The sequence below is a fragment of the Cherax quadricarinatus genome, chromosome 59 (assembly GCF_038502225.1).
Source record: "Cherax quadricarinatus isolate ZL_2023a chromosome 59, ASM3850222v1, whole genome shotgun sequence".
Classification (NCBI taxonomy): domain Eukaryota; kingdom Metazoa; phylum Arthropoda; class Malacostraca; order Decapoda; family Parastacidae; genus Cherax; species Cherax quadricarinatus.
Genome location: NC_091350.1, coordinates 13,113,018 through 13,126,289, shown reverse-complemented (window position 1 = coordinate 13,126,289; position 13,272 = coordinate 13,113,018). Strand labels below are relative to the sequence as shown.

The 13,272-nt window shown below is 39.1% G+C and overlaps 1 protein-coding gene across 4 annotated transcripts in view; it reads left to right on the top strand.

Annotated features, from left to right (window-relative positions):
- Positions 1–13,272, top strand: part of LOC128698719 (centrosomal protein of 135 kDa) — a 385,751-nt gene that overhangs the window by 2,666 nt on the left and 369,813 nt on the right. For 2 of the 4 annotated variants that reach the window (XM_070097740.1, XM_070097742.1), the window contains exons 2-3: positions 9,461–9,712; positions 9,828–10,011. In XM_070097740.1, the coding sequence (XP_069953841.1) occupies positions 9,829–10,011 (183 nt within the window). In that variant the 5' untranslated portion in view covers positions 9,461–9,712; position 9,828. The remainder of the gene's footprint in view (positions 1–9,460; positions 9,713–9,827; positions 10,012–13,272) is intronic. The other 2 variants (XM_070097743.1, XM_070097744.1) reach the window with 2 other exon arrangements.

The following is a 13,272-nucleotide window of genomic DNA, read 5'->3' as shown; positions in this document are numbered from 1 at the left end:
CTTAAGATTAGTAAGGAAATAATACATAGTGATGAATGGTTTGGAAAACCGACAAGTTGAAGATTGAGACACTTATGCAACAGATTCCCATATGTTGCATAAGTGTCTCAATCTTCAAATAATACATAGTTAATATGGTCATTAGATGAGTTACAGTGAGTACAGTAGAATTGTATATTCTATCAGGTAATGCTACATGGTTTTGATAAGTCTAGTAGAGACTTACTACACTATTGAATTAATAAAGATTACAGTATTACAATGTAACAATTTAAAACAATTTACAATATGATATATTACAGTTTAGTACTATTTAAAACAATGAAATTTGGTATTACAATGGAACAATTTACATTATGATGTACTGTATTACAATCTACTACTATTAAAAACAATGAAAAAATAGACATCCTAATTTGGAAGTAGTAAGTGGTTGAGCATTCATCAACACAATGTGAGTAGCTTTTGTGAAACTGGTAGTGATTAGGTACAGTTTGTCTGGTTAATTTTAGGTGATGAGGTGATTTCTTATTAGGGCCTTAAACTGATTTGCAGACAGGGGTCCTTTAGTATGTTCTGGCAATGAATTCCAGATCTTTGGGCCTTTTACGTGCATAGCATTTTTGCATAGGGAGAGATGAACACGAGGGATATCGAAGAGTGATCTGTTTCTGATATGGTTGTGTGTTCTGTTAAAATTATCAGGAGGAGTTTGAGTGGAGGGTTTACATTAGAGTATAGTGTTCTGTGTATGCAGTAGGCACAATAATAAGTGTGGATGTTTTGTATATTTAGCAAGTTAAGTTGTCTAATGCAGGAGTTAGTAATCAACTGCACTTCAGCTTTTTGCTGGGTTATTAAAGGCTTAAGGTGATTTGCTATGGTTGAGCCCCATGCACAAATACCATAGGTGAGGTAAGAGTAAATGAGAGAGTGGTACAAAGCTAGAAGAGCTGATTGGGGTACATAGTACTGTATCTTTGAAAGAATGCCTATTGTTTTGGAGACTTTCTTGGAAATTTTGCTGTATGTGTGTTTGAAATTTGAGACTGCAGTCAAGGTGGAGACCTAGAAGTTTGCCCTCTGCCTGTCTCGAAATAGGTGAACCATTTATCAATATGTTTCCAAAAAGCATGAAGTAGGTTTTATATATATTGAGAGTAAGTTTGTTGGTAATCATCCAAGTAGATATTTTTAGCAGTTCAGCATTTACTGTGTCTCTTAGTATGGTTGGGTTTGGGCGAGAAAAGATGTAAGTTGTGTTATCTGAAAATAAAATGGGTTTAAGGAAATAAGATGTATTTAGCAAGTCATTGATGTAAATGAGAAAGAGAAGTGGGCCAAGAACGCTTCCCTGTGGGACTCCAACAAGAACAGCTTGTGTAGTGGAGCTGGCTCCATTTGTGTATACATACATGTATTGGGTTCTGTTGTTAAGATAAGATTTTAGGTAATCAAGAGAGTGTCCTCTGACCCCATAATGTTCGAGTTTTTGGTGAAAAAGGTCATAGTCAACTGTATCAAAAGCTTTTCGCAAGTCTGTGAAAAGCCCCAGGAGAAATTAATTTTTCTCGAGTGCAGAATATATTAGTTCAAGCATATACTGTATATAATAGTATCATTAGTACTTTTTTTCGGTCTGAACCCAGACTGACAAGGGTTGAGTATGTTGTGGGATATGAGGTAGGAGTGGACTTGTTTGTGAATTAATTTTTTGAAGATTTTAGATAGTAAGAGCAGGTTTGATATAGGCCTATAATTGTTCAGTTCAGTTGGATCACCTCCTTTGAGGATTGGGGTGACTCCTGCTTTCCTGAGTATGGATGGGAAGGTGGAAGAGTCAATGAATTTGTTAAAAAGAGTTGCAATAATTGGTGACAACACATGAGAAGCTTTTTTATACACGAGTGGTGGTAAGTTATTTAGGTCTCCTGTCTTGTTCTTTAGTGTTTTGATGATAAGCGAGATTTCAGTAGGGTATTTGGGTAGTTGCCAGTGAGGTAATCTTTTGGTTGAATGTTTGTGATTGGGATTTTACTTGCTAATTTTGTTCCTATGGTAGAGAAAAAGACATAAAGTTTGTTGGCAGTATCGGTTGGCTGAAGGAAAGGTTTGTCTGGTTTAGTTAAGGTAATAATTCTGTTGTGTGACAGCTTTTTTGATCCTAGAATTTCAGATAAGGTTTTCCAGGTCATTTTCATATCACCTTTTATGTCATGAAATCTTTTTTCATAATACAGTTTTTGAACCTCCTTATTAGATTGGTTAGTACTGATGAGTAACGTTTTGTGAGATCCTTTGTTATTAGACCCATTCTGTACTGCTTTTCGTATAGATGTTTTTTATCAATAGAGTTGAGGATGCTGTTTGTAAGCCAGGGGCTGTTTAGTCTCTTTGCTGTGATTTGCTTAGTTTTTATTGGGCAATGCATGTTATAGAGGTTTTGAGTTTTTTGTAAAGATATATTTACACATTCATCAATATCTAAGTTGTCTGCTAGCTCATTTTGCCAGTCGGTGTCACTAAATGCTGAATGAAGTTATTAACAGATGACTCGTCGTGTAGTCGGAATGTGATCTTAGTTGTGTCCTGGGGCACTTTACACAAGTTGGTTATGAGAAAGATGGGATAGTGGTCAGTGGTGTTATCTGGGATGATGCCTGCTTTTGACAGGGATATAGATATGGTCTAGTAATGAGGCATTTGTGTCAATGATTCTTGTAGGTTTTGTTATTGTTGGTAGAAGCAAGCAGCTGTTCATAGTGTTTGTGAATTCAGTCACTTGTGGGTCATGGTCCTGGATGAGATTTATGTTGAAGTTCTGTGTAAGTATTAGGTGGTGTTTATTCATTTCAGTGCTAGTTATTGTGTCATAGTTTTTCACTAAAAGAGTAAATGTTGGAGTGAGGAACTCTATAAATTGCTCTGTTAGAGGTTTTGTAAGGTCTTTGGATTTAAATTTAGCAAAGGTATATTCACCATGCTCGTCCCTTGTGCAAGTAGAATTTATACACTCTAGTTCCATCTCCTAATTGATCTGACCTACAGTTGTGTATGGCTGTGTAGCCAGGTATGGAATAGATGTTGGTAACATCATGTTTTAGCCATGTTTCAGTGAGAGTAATGGTAGACATACTGACATTTAGAGAATTCAGTAGTGCCTGAAGGTCATCATAGTGCTTGCTTAGTGATCTGACATTAAAATTGAATACAGTTATGTTATGGTTGGCACTGAGTAATGTCTTAGCCTGACTAGAAGTGTAATAAAGGCAATTGTTGTTGAATATGATATTATGTATATGGACTTCAGTAAGGCTTTCGATAGAGTTCCACATCAGAGGCTGTTGAGAAATCTTGAGGCATACTGAATAGGAGGAGAAATTTTTTCCTGGGTAGAGGCATGGTTGACAAATAGGCAGCAGAGAGTTTGCATAAATGGGGAGAAATCAGAATGGGGGCACGTCACAAGCGGTATTCCACAGGGGTCAGTGTTGGGCCCCTTGTTGTTCACAGTCTACACAAACGACATATGAGGGAATAAATAGCGACATAAGCAAATTTGCTGATGACACCAAAATAGGCCATCAAATTCATTCTAATGAGGACATTAGACCACTCCAGGATGATTTGAATAGACTGATGCAGTGGTCAGAGAAGTGGCAGATGCAGTTTAATACAGACAAATGCAAAGTTCCAAATGTTGGACAAACTAAATAATGTAGATCTTAATATTACAGATTGCGAAAAGGATTTAGGAGTTCTGGTTAGCAGTAATCTGAAACCAAGACAACAGTGCATAAGTGTGTGCAATAAAGCTAACAGAATCCTTGGTTTCATAGCAAGAAATATAAATAATAGAAGTCCTCAGGTTGTTCTTCAACTCTGTACATCTTTGGTTAGGTCTCATTTAGATTATGCTGCGCAGTTTTGTTAAAAGCAGGTGGGGATATAGTTTTGGAGCGATTGTTGCTATTATTTAATAAATGTATGGAAGAGGGTAAGGTACCTAGGAATTGGCAGAGAGCGTGCATAGTTCCTTTGTATAAAGGCAAAGGGGACAAGAGAGACTGCAAAAATTTTAGGAGGATAAGTCTGTTGAGTATACCTGGTAAAGTGTATGGTAGAGTTATCATTGAAAGAATTAAGAGTAAGACGGAGAGTAGGATAGCAGATGAACAAGGAGGCTTTAGGAAAGGTAGGGGGTGTGTAGACCAAGTGTTTACAGTGAAACATATAGGTGAACAGTATTTAGATAAGGCTAAAGAGGTTTTTGTGGTATTTATGGATTTGGAAAAGGCGTATGACATGTTGGATAGGGGGGCAATGTGGCAGATGTTGCAAGTGTATGGTGTAGGAGGTAGGTTACTGAAAGCAGTGAAGAGTTTTTACGAGATAGTGAGGCTCAGGTTAAAGTATGTAGGAAAGAGGGAGATTATTTCCCAGTAAAAGTAGGCCTTAGACAAGGATGTGTGATGTCACCATGGTTGTTCAATATATTTATAGATGGGGTTGTAAGAGAAGTGAATGCAAGGGTCTTGGCAAGAGGTGTGGAGTTAAAAGATAAAGAATGAAACATAAAGTGGGAGTTGTCACAGTTGCTTTTTGCTGATGACACTTTGCTCTTGGGAGATTCTGAAGAGAAGTTGCAGAGGTTGGTGGATGAATTTGGTAGGGTATGTAAAAGAAGAAAATTAAAAGTGAATATAGGAAAGAGTAAGGTTATGAGGATAAAAAGATTAGGTGACAAAAGATTGGATATCAGATTGGAGGGAGAGAGTATGGAAGAGGTAAATGTATTCAGATATTTGGGAGTGGATGTGTCAGCAGATGGGTCTATGAAAGATGAGGTGAATCATAGAATTGATGAGGGGAATACGGTGAGCGGTTCACTTAGGAGTCTGTGGACACAAAGAACTTTGTCCTTGGAAGCAAAGAGGGGACTGTATGAGAGTATAGTTTTACCAACGCTCTTATATGGGTGTGAAGCATGGGTGATGAATGTTGCAGTGAAGAGAAGGCTGGAGACAGTGAAGATGTCATGTCTGAGGGCAATGTGTGGTGTGAATATAATGCAGAGAATTTGTAGTTTGGAAGTTAGGAGGTGTGACACATATGCAACAGTTAGGTATCTTTATTTCGAAACGTTTCGCCTACACAGTAGGCTTCTTCAGTCGAGTACAGAAAAGTTGATAGAAGCAGAAGATACTTGAAGACGATGTAATCAGTCCATCACCCTTAAAGTTTTGCGGTGGTCAGTCCCTCAGTCTGGAGAAGAGCATTGTTCCGTTGTCTGAAACAATATGAAGTTGAAGTGACAGGATGGAGCCTTTATATAGTGAGACGTAGGTTGCTTTGGGAGGGCAGGTCCCTCTCAAACCCAGCCGTTCTCACTAGTAGAGGTCGAAGTTGATGGTCTGTACCAAGATACCCTTGTGTTGCAGTGTCTGACAGAATGAACATTAAAATGGTATAAAATACCGACAGATTGTTAGGTAAGACACATATGCAACAGTTAGGTATCTTTATTTCGAAACGTTTCGCCTACACAGTAGGCTTCTTCAGTCGAGTACAGAAAAGTTGATAGAAGCAGAAGATACTTGAAGACGATGTAATCAGTCCATCACCCTTAAAGTTTTGAGGTGGTCAGTCCCTCAGTCTGGAGAAGAGCATTGTTCCGTTGTCTGAAACAATATGAAGTTGAAGTGACAGGATGGAGCCTTTATATAGTGAGACGTAGGTTGCTTTGGGAGGGCAGGTCCCTCTCAAACCCAGCCGTTCTCACTAGTAGAGGTCGAAGTTGATGGTCTGTACCAAGATACCCTTGTGTTGCAGTGTCTGACAGAATGAACATTAAAATGGTATAAAATACCGACAGATTGTTAGGTAAGACACATATGCAACAGTTAGGTATCTTTATTTCGAAACGTTTCGCCTACACAGTAGGCTTCTTCAGTCGAGTACAGAAAAGTTGATAGAAGCAGAAGATACTTGAAGACGATGTAATCAGTCCATCACCCTTAAAGTTTTGCGGTGGTCAGTCCCTCAGTCTGGAGAAGAGCATTGTTCCGTTGTCTGAAACAATATGAAGTTGAAGTGACAGGATGGAGCCTTTATATAGTGAGACGTAGGTTGCTTTGGGAGGGCAGGTCCCTCTCAAACCCAGCCGTTCTCACTAGTAGAGGTCGAAGTTGATGGTCTGTACCAAGATACCCTTGTGTTGCAGTGTCTGACAGAATGAACATTAAAATGGTATAAAATACCGACAGATTGTTAGGTAAGACACATATGCAACAGTTAGGTATCTTTATTTCGAAACGTTTCGCCTACACAGTAGGCTTCTTCAGTCGAGTACAGAAAAGTTGATAGAAGCAGAAGATACTTGAAGACGATGTAATCAGTCCATCACCCTTAAAGTTTTGAGGTGGTCAGTCCCTCAGTCTGGAGAAGAGCATTGTTCCGTTGTCTGAAACAATATGAAGTTGAAGTGACAGGATGGAGCCTTTATATAGTGAGACGTAGGTTGCTTTGGGAGGGCAGGTCCCTCTCAAACCCAGCCGTTCTCACTAGTAGAGGTCGAAGTTGATGGTCTGTACCAAGATACCCTTGTGTTGCAGTGTCTGACAGAATGAACATTAAAATGGTATAAAATACCGACAGATTGTTAGGTAAGACACATATGCAACAGTTAGGTATCTTTATTTCGAAACGTTTCGCCTACACAGTAGGCTTCTTCAGTCGAGTACAGAAAAGTTGATAGAAGCAGAAGATACTTGAAGACGATGTAATCAGTCCATCACCCTTAAAGTTTTGAGGTGGTCAGTCCCTCAGTCTGGAGAAGAGCATTGTTCCGTTGTCTGAAACAATATGAAGTTGAAGTGACAGGATGGAGCCTTTATATAGTGAGACGTAGGTTGCTTTGGGAGGGCAGGTCCCTCTCAAACCCAGCCGTTCTCACTAGTAGAGGTCGAAGTTGATGGTCTGTACCAAGATACCCTTGTGTTGCAGTGTCTGACAGAATGAACATTAAAATGGTATAAAATACCGACAGATTGTTAGGTAAGACACATATGCAACAGTTAGGTATCTTTATTTCGAAACGTTTCGCCTACACAGTAGGCTTCTTCAGTCGAGTACAGAAAAGTTGATAGAAGCAGAAGATACTTGAAGACGATGTAATCAGTCCATCACCCTTAAAGTTTTGAGGTGGTCAGTCCCTCAGTCTGGAGAAGAGCATTGTTCCGTTGTCTGAAACAATATGAAGTTGAAGTGACAGGATGGAGCCTTTATATAGTGAGACGTAGGTTGCTTTGGGAGGGCAGGTCCCTCTCAAACCCAGCCGTTCTCACTAGTAGAGGTCGAAGTTGATGGTCTGTACCAAGATACCCTTGTGTTGCAGTGTCTGACAGAATGAACATTAAAATGGTATAAAATACCGACAGATTGTTAGGTAAGACACATATGCAACAGTTAGGTATCTTTATTTCGAAACGTTTCGCCTACACAGTAGGCTTCTTCAGTCGAGTACAGAAAAGTTGATAGAAGCAGAAGATACTTGAAGACGATGTAATCAGTCCATCACCCTTAAAGTTTTGAGGTGGTCAGTCCCTCAGTCTGGAGAAGAGCATTGTTCCGTTGTCTGAAACAATATGAAGTTGAAGTGACAGGATGGAGCCTTTATATAGTGAGACGTAGGTTGCTTTGGGAGGGCAGGTCCCTCTCGAAATAAAGATACCTAACTGTTGCATATGTGTCTTACCTAACAATCTGTCGGTATTTTATACCATTTTAATGTTCATTCTGTCAGACACTGCAACACAAGGGTATCTTGGTACAGACCATCAACTTCGACCTCTACTAGTGAGAACGGCTGGGTTTGAGAGGGACCTGCCCTCCCAAAGCAACCTACGTCTCACTATATAAAGGCTCCATCCTGTCACTTCAACTTCATATTGTTTCAGACAACGGAACAATGCTCTTCTCCAGACTGAGGGACTGACCACCTCAAAACTTTAAGGGTGATGGACTGATTACATCGTCTTCAAGTATCTTCTGCTTCTATCAACTTTTCTGTACTCGACTGAAGAAGCCTACTGTGTAGGCGAAACGTTTCGAAATAAAGATACCTAACTGTTGCATATGTGTCTTACCTAACAATCTGTCGGTATTTTATACCATTTTAATGTTCATTCTGTCAGACACTGCAACACAAGGGTATCTTGGTACAGACCATCAACTTCGACCTCTACTAGTGAGAACGGCTGGGTTTGAGAGGGACCTGCCCTCCCAAAGCAACCTACGTCTCACTATATAAAGGCTCCATCCTGTCACTTCAACTTCATATTGTTTCAGACAACGGAACAATGCTCTTCTCCAGACTGAGGGACTGACCACCTCAAAACTTTAAGGGTGATGGACTGATTACATCGTCTTCAAGTATCTTCTGCTTCTATCAACTTTTCTGTACTCGACTGAAGAAGCCTACTGTGTAGGCGAAACGTTTCGAAATAAAGATACCTAACTGTTGCATATGTGTCTTACCTAACAATCTGTCGGTATTTTATACCATTTTAATGTTCATTCTGTCAGACACTGCAACACAAGGGTATCTTGGTACAGACCATCAACTTCGACCTCTACTAGTGAGAACGGCTGGGTTTGAGAGGGACCTGCCCTCCCAAAGCAACCTACGTCTCACTATATAAAGGCTCCATCCTGTCACTTCAACTTCATATTGTTTCAGACAACGGAACAATGCTCTTCTCCAGACTGAGGGACTGACCACCTCAAAACTTTAAGGGTGATGGACTGATTACATCGTCTTCAAGTATCTTCTGCTTCTATCAACTTTTCTGTACTCGACTGAAGAAGCCTACTGTGTAGGCGAAACGTTTCGAAATAAAGATACCTAACTGTTGCATATGTGTCTTACCTAACAATCTGTCGGTATTTTATACCATTTTAATGTTCAAGTTAGGAGGTGCGGGATTGCCAAAACTGTTGTCTAGAGGGCTGAGGAGGGGTTGTTGAGGTAGTTCGAACATGTAGAGAGAATGGAACAAAACAGTATGACTTCGAGAGTGTATAAATCTGTAGTGGAGGGAAGGCGGGGTAGGGGTCGGATTGGAAAGGTTGGAGGGTGGGGGTAAAGGAGGTTTTGTGTGCGAGGGACTTGGACTTTCAGCAAACATGCATGAGCATATTTGATAGGAGTGAATGGAGACAAATGGTTTTTAATACTTGATGTACTGTTGGAGTGTGAGCAGAGTAACATTTGTGAAGGGATTCAGGGAAACCGGCAGGCCAGACTTAAGTCCTGGAGATGGGAAGTACTGTACAGTGTCTGCACTCTGAAGGAAGGGTGTTAATGTTGCAGTTTTATAAACTGTAGTGTAAATCACCCCTCTGGCAAGACAGTGATGGAATGAATGATGAAAGTTCTTCATGGTTACTTATTTTGCAGTTGCACTTAATCAGTAACCACCAAAAACCATGGAGTATAGCAAAATGTTTGGATGAATGAGCAGAAGTTTCCTCACTCACCCAGAGACAGCCACACTGACTCAGGAACGCGTGAGCGGCTGGTGGTGGACGCTTCCAATATGGCTGATAAGCAGAATAACGGCCGATAACTGAAAGCCAAAACAACGGCCGATAACTGAGTTGGCCAATAAGCAGAACGGCTGATAACTGAGGGTCCACTGTATTTTATAAGGTAAAAACTACATAAATCTTTCTCCAAATTGCATTTAATGTAAAAGTAGCAGATACATGTACACAAGTGTGTGTTGTATTAACAGTCTCTGTTTCCCATGTCTCTTTCCAAATAGCATGTCCCAGAATATGTCTGGTGGTGATGTTCTCCAAGAGGTGCGGGTGACCCTGGACAAACTGGGTTACCGTGAGCCTCTCCCTCCTGATGCCCTGCCTCTTGTCCAGCATCTCCTGGATGATCTCATTTCGTGCACTAAAGACCTCAAGCACACTAAGGAAACACTGGCTTATACACAGAAGGTAAGTTTTGTAGAACATTTTCAAAATTTTCAAGATGAGATTACTCCTTAGATGTGCCTTAACTTTCATTACTATAAAATTATGCTCCTCCTTTTACTGTCTCAAGTAAAAATCTAAAAATGAAATAGTACTGCCTTCATGCAGATGTATTAAATATCACTGACAGATTATGCAAAAGCTTAGATTTAAATTTTATAATATCTTTGTTAAAGTTTACTATGATGAATGAACAACCTATTTTTACAGGCCAAGTGATACTCTTGCAAATTTCAATGTTTCCAGGTTATTCTCAGCCACTGCATTGACAGACATATTTCAGTCTTTTTTCAGTTAGCTTGCTTATGGCTAAATATATTATTTTATATGTTTATGTAAATTAACCTAAGTCAGTTTAACTTACCTTAACTTAAAATAAAGGAAATAAAACTTGTAGAGTTACAGTATACTACGTGTACTTAGATATTTTTACTTGGTAACTCATAAGAAAATTAACATAGTAAAATGAGGATAGGTGCAAAATAATCAATGATAGCAAGTGAACCAGCTGCCGGAGCACTGTATCTGCATAGCTTGAAGGGTTTGTTTTCAAAATCCATTTGGCTAACACTTCCCACCGATTGAGGAAGATGCATTGTACGTTCCTATATACCTTAGTGTGTAGTAATAACATGAGAGAGACACCTTCCTATTTGCCATAAATCTGCCACTCCATAAAGTGTATCTTACTAAACTTGTATAAATTAATGCGAACTATCTACAATTGTCCGATATGTCATTTTCAATGTATCTCATTGTATTCAACATTAGTTCCTCTTCAACAGCAAATCGACTCTTACTGCATTTTTTTTTAAATATCGACCACCTTTTACAGTGGTACCTTGACTTACGAGTGCCCCAACTTACTAGTTTTCTGAGTTACAAGCCGTTGCTTGGTTGATTTTTTGTTTTGAGTTCCGAGCCAAAATCCGAGCTACGAGTGAGCTTCAGATACGCTGCCGCAAATAAAAAAAAATAATTACTAATAATGACATTTGGCAAGAACCCCGGCCTAAATGGCACAATGAAAGGTGGTTTTGGGACTTGGTGCTTATAAAACAATGCTAGTGTGATGGTCTTACTGGAGGTAATTGTGTAATTATCTTTAGTTATTCTACAAAAAAATAAAGTTGCTAAGTTTTTGGCATTTGCAAAATGTCTTGCCCTTTACTCTCACACAAATCCCAAAATATTTGGAATATTTTTAATATTCCACAAGCCAATTGTAGAGCAATCATTTTTTTGTGATTCCTGTCAATATTATTGCATTTACTTCAATAATAAATGGGGTCTTCGTGAAATGAGTCAATTGCTTTTCAGTGTTTTCCTTATGAAACTAGTGATCTAGTGCAGTTAGCCTCACAAAAACTCAGGTTTCTCTTACCCAGGACTAAAGAATACGTTATAGGAAGGAGCAGTAATGATTTTATATGCTCGGGCTGGTCCTGGACACTCACCATATTATGGCCTATTTTATTCATTCTAATTATAGTGTTTATTATGTCATATTAGATCAATTCTGATAGACAAATAAGCCATAAAGTTGATACTAGCATTATATTGCAGTATTTTCTCCTGCCCTGGGGGTGGCTTTTTGGGGGCTGGAACGAATTAATGGCATTTCAATTAATTTCAGTGAGGAAAATTGATTTGACATACGAGCAAATTGAGTTACGAGCTTGGTCATAGAATGAATTAAACTGTATGTCAAGGTACCACTGTATTTGGAATGAATTACTCATACTGTACTGCTACAGAATGCCTAAAATTATATGCTAGAACGAAAATTGTGTTGTGATATTAATAAGGTCTTGAGGATATCTCTCCAAAAGAGAACCCACAGTAATGAATTTAAATTAGATAAGTTTAGATTTAGAAAGGACATAGGAAAGTATTGGTTTGGAAATAGGGTAGTTGATGAGTGGAACAGTCTATGTAGTTGGGTTATTGAGGCTAGGACTTTGGGTAGTTTTAAATTTAGGTTGGATAAGTACATGAGTGAGAGGGGTTGGATTTGAGTGGGACTTGCACATCAGAGCTTATTTCTTCTAGTAGCATTGAAAATTGGGTTGGGCAAATGTTTTGTTAGTGGGATGAATTGTGAAGGACCTGCCTAGTATGGGCCAACAGGCCTGCTGCAGTGTTCCTCCTTTCTTATGTTCTTATAGAAGTTTTAGGATTAGTTTGTCCAAAATACTTTGCATATTAAGTGGCTTTCTTTTGAGTATAGTATATGTACGTAATTCTTTCTTTCAACAAACCGGCCTTATCCCACAGAGGCAGGGGTGGCCAAAAAGGAAAAATGAAAGTTTCTCCTTTTAACCCTTTGACTGTTTCGGTTGTATATATATGTCTTACGAGCCACCGTGTTTGACGTACATGTACTCAAAAATTCTAGCGGCTTCAGATCAAGCAGGAGAATGCTGGTAGGCCCACATATGAGAGAATCAAATCAAATCAAATCAAAGTTTATTCTCTATTAGGATTACAATGCGGGGTTTACAGATTTTGGTTATTGTGTGGTTTACATATAATAAAATACTAATTACAGAGGGGGCCACTAGAACACCTAGCCAGGCTAGGCATTTCGGACAAACTTAGATTAATTCGTATCCCTAAATTATTACAAATTGTGGAGTAAGTTGACTAAATACTAAGTGACTAAATACTAGTTTGTGAGTTTAGCACTGTGAATGCTTTTGTTTTGGCACAATGCATAAATTTTATATTGGAGTATCACAGGCAAACTTGTGACTAGTTAGGAATCATTATTTTAAGATTAAGATACATACAGTGGACCCCCGGTTAACGATATTTTTTCACTCCAGAAGTATGTTCAGGTGCCAGTACTGACCGAATTTGTTCCCATAAGAAATATTGTGAAGTAGATTAGTCCATTTCAGACCCCCAAACATACACGTACAAACGCACTTACATAAATACACTTACATAATTGGTCACATTCGGGGGTAATCGTTATGCGGGGGTCCACTGTATTTCTGTGCTTATAGTCAAATGGGTGAGTGAGTGAGTGTAAGTGTGAACCACCAGGTGGTTTTTATGTAGTTAGTTGACGGGGTGTATCAGGGAGATAAGATGTTTTCTAACGGTAGTTTTGAAGGTGATGAATGTGTCTGCAGCTCTAGAGTTTTCAGGTAGGGTGTTCCAGATTTTAGGGCCTTTGACATGCATTGAATTTTTGTAAAGGTTTAGTCTGACACGGGG